General features: G+C 39.2%; 1 protein-coding gene across 1 annotated transcript; it reads right to left on the bottom strand.

The window, feature by feature from the left end:
• Window positions 1-50: 50 nt before the first annotated feature.
• LOC111034653 (jerky protein homolog-like) lies at window positions 51-1,257 on the bottom strand (the record flags this gene model as incomplete). Its single annotated transcript, XM_022315960.1, has 1 exon — window positions 51-1,257. A coding segment is annotated over exon 1 (1,207 nt), but the record flags the coding sequence as incomplete, so codon positions are not given.
• Window positions 1,258-1,343: the final 86 nt, after the last annotated feature.

The raw sequence follows: 1,343 nt of genomic DNA, 5'->3' as shown, positions 1-1,343 counted from the left end.
GCAGTCTTTCTTCGCGGGCCACCTCCACTGCTTTGAAAGCTTCTCCATACAGTCCACAGTTGGGCCTTCATTGGACATTTTTGTGATACGACCGGGAAACTGTTTTTCTAGAAATTTGACCAGAACAAAATCACCAACATTATAATTTTGTTCCGGTTCTTCGAGGTTGTTTACATCTTCACTAACATTTTCGTTAACATCGTCGGGTTCAACTAAGTTATCTACATCTTCGCTGTCACTGCCGTCGTCAAGATTATCGCTGTCACTTGCCAAATCAAAATCCATATCATCTGACTCACTTGATGAAGATGACAGAACTTGACTTTTTTTCTGGTTTCGTGTAGGTTTTGAAGTTGAAGGTCCCGGGTTATCGCGTGATTTTCTTAGATCTTCAATTGATATACTATCGCCCGGCGACACTTGCAACTTCTTTTTCCTTGGTTTACCAGCTAATCCAATAAAATCTTGCCGTTCATTTTGAATTTGATCCAGAAATGCTTTACCAATTAAATCATTATCGAGCATATCACTTTTATGTTCAGCCAAGCGTTCTATTAGTTTTTCTCTGTTCACTGGGTGTATACCAGTTTTTTTGAAACCAGCTTTTAAATTTTCTGCTTTCTTGAACTCAATTTTGTCCATTAACTGTGTCAGTAGTCGGGGGAATAAATCTTTCGGGAGAGTTGTATAACAACTACCAGTTTTCGTGTTTTTCCACTGCCTCAAAATGTCTCTCCAAGCCCCCTTCATTGGCCTAAAAAAGGCTACGTCGAGTGGCTGAGATATATGCGTGGTGTTTGGTGGCAAACATATAAACTTAATGTCATGAGTATCACATAATTCTAACACATGTTCGTTTATGTGTGACGCTAAATTATCGCCAATTAAGGCACTAGGTCCTCCGCCCTGTACTTCTTTCAAAAAAGTTGTCACAAACCAATTTTCAAAAATATGGGAATCAAACCAACCACTTTTACTGCGATTATATCTTGTGTTGGGAGGACCCCCCTCAGTCCATGTGGTCCATAACGATTCTGCTTTATAGACAACGTAAACCGGTAAAACATGCCCCTCAGCATTTCCACAAAACATAAGTGAAATCGCACTTTTGCTTGAATTGCAAATTCGCTCCACGTATTTAGAGCCTCTTTTACTTATCACTTTTTTTGTTCCCGGATCGTCTGTGAGGTTTGTTTCGTCATAGTTATATATACGTGAGGGCGGAATACCAGCTATGGTTTGTTCAAGACGGTCCATATAATCATTTATATCGTCAGTTGTGATGTTCGCACGACTTTTTTTAATATTTGCACTGACTTTCAACGATAAATCTTTATTTCTTT

Source organism: Myzus persicae, unplaced genomic scaffold (assembly GCF_001856785.1).
Source record: "Myzus persicae strain clone G006 unplaced genomic scaffold, MPER_G0061.0, whole genome shotgun sequence".
NCBI lineage: Eukaryota > Metazoa > Arthropoda > Insecta > Hemiptera > Aphididae > Myzus > Myzus persicae.
Note: the sequence above shows the minus strand (reverse complement) of the source record. Positions and strands in the feature narration are given on the sequence as shown.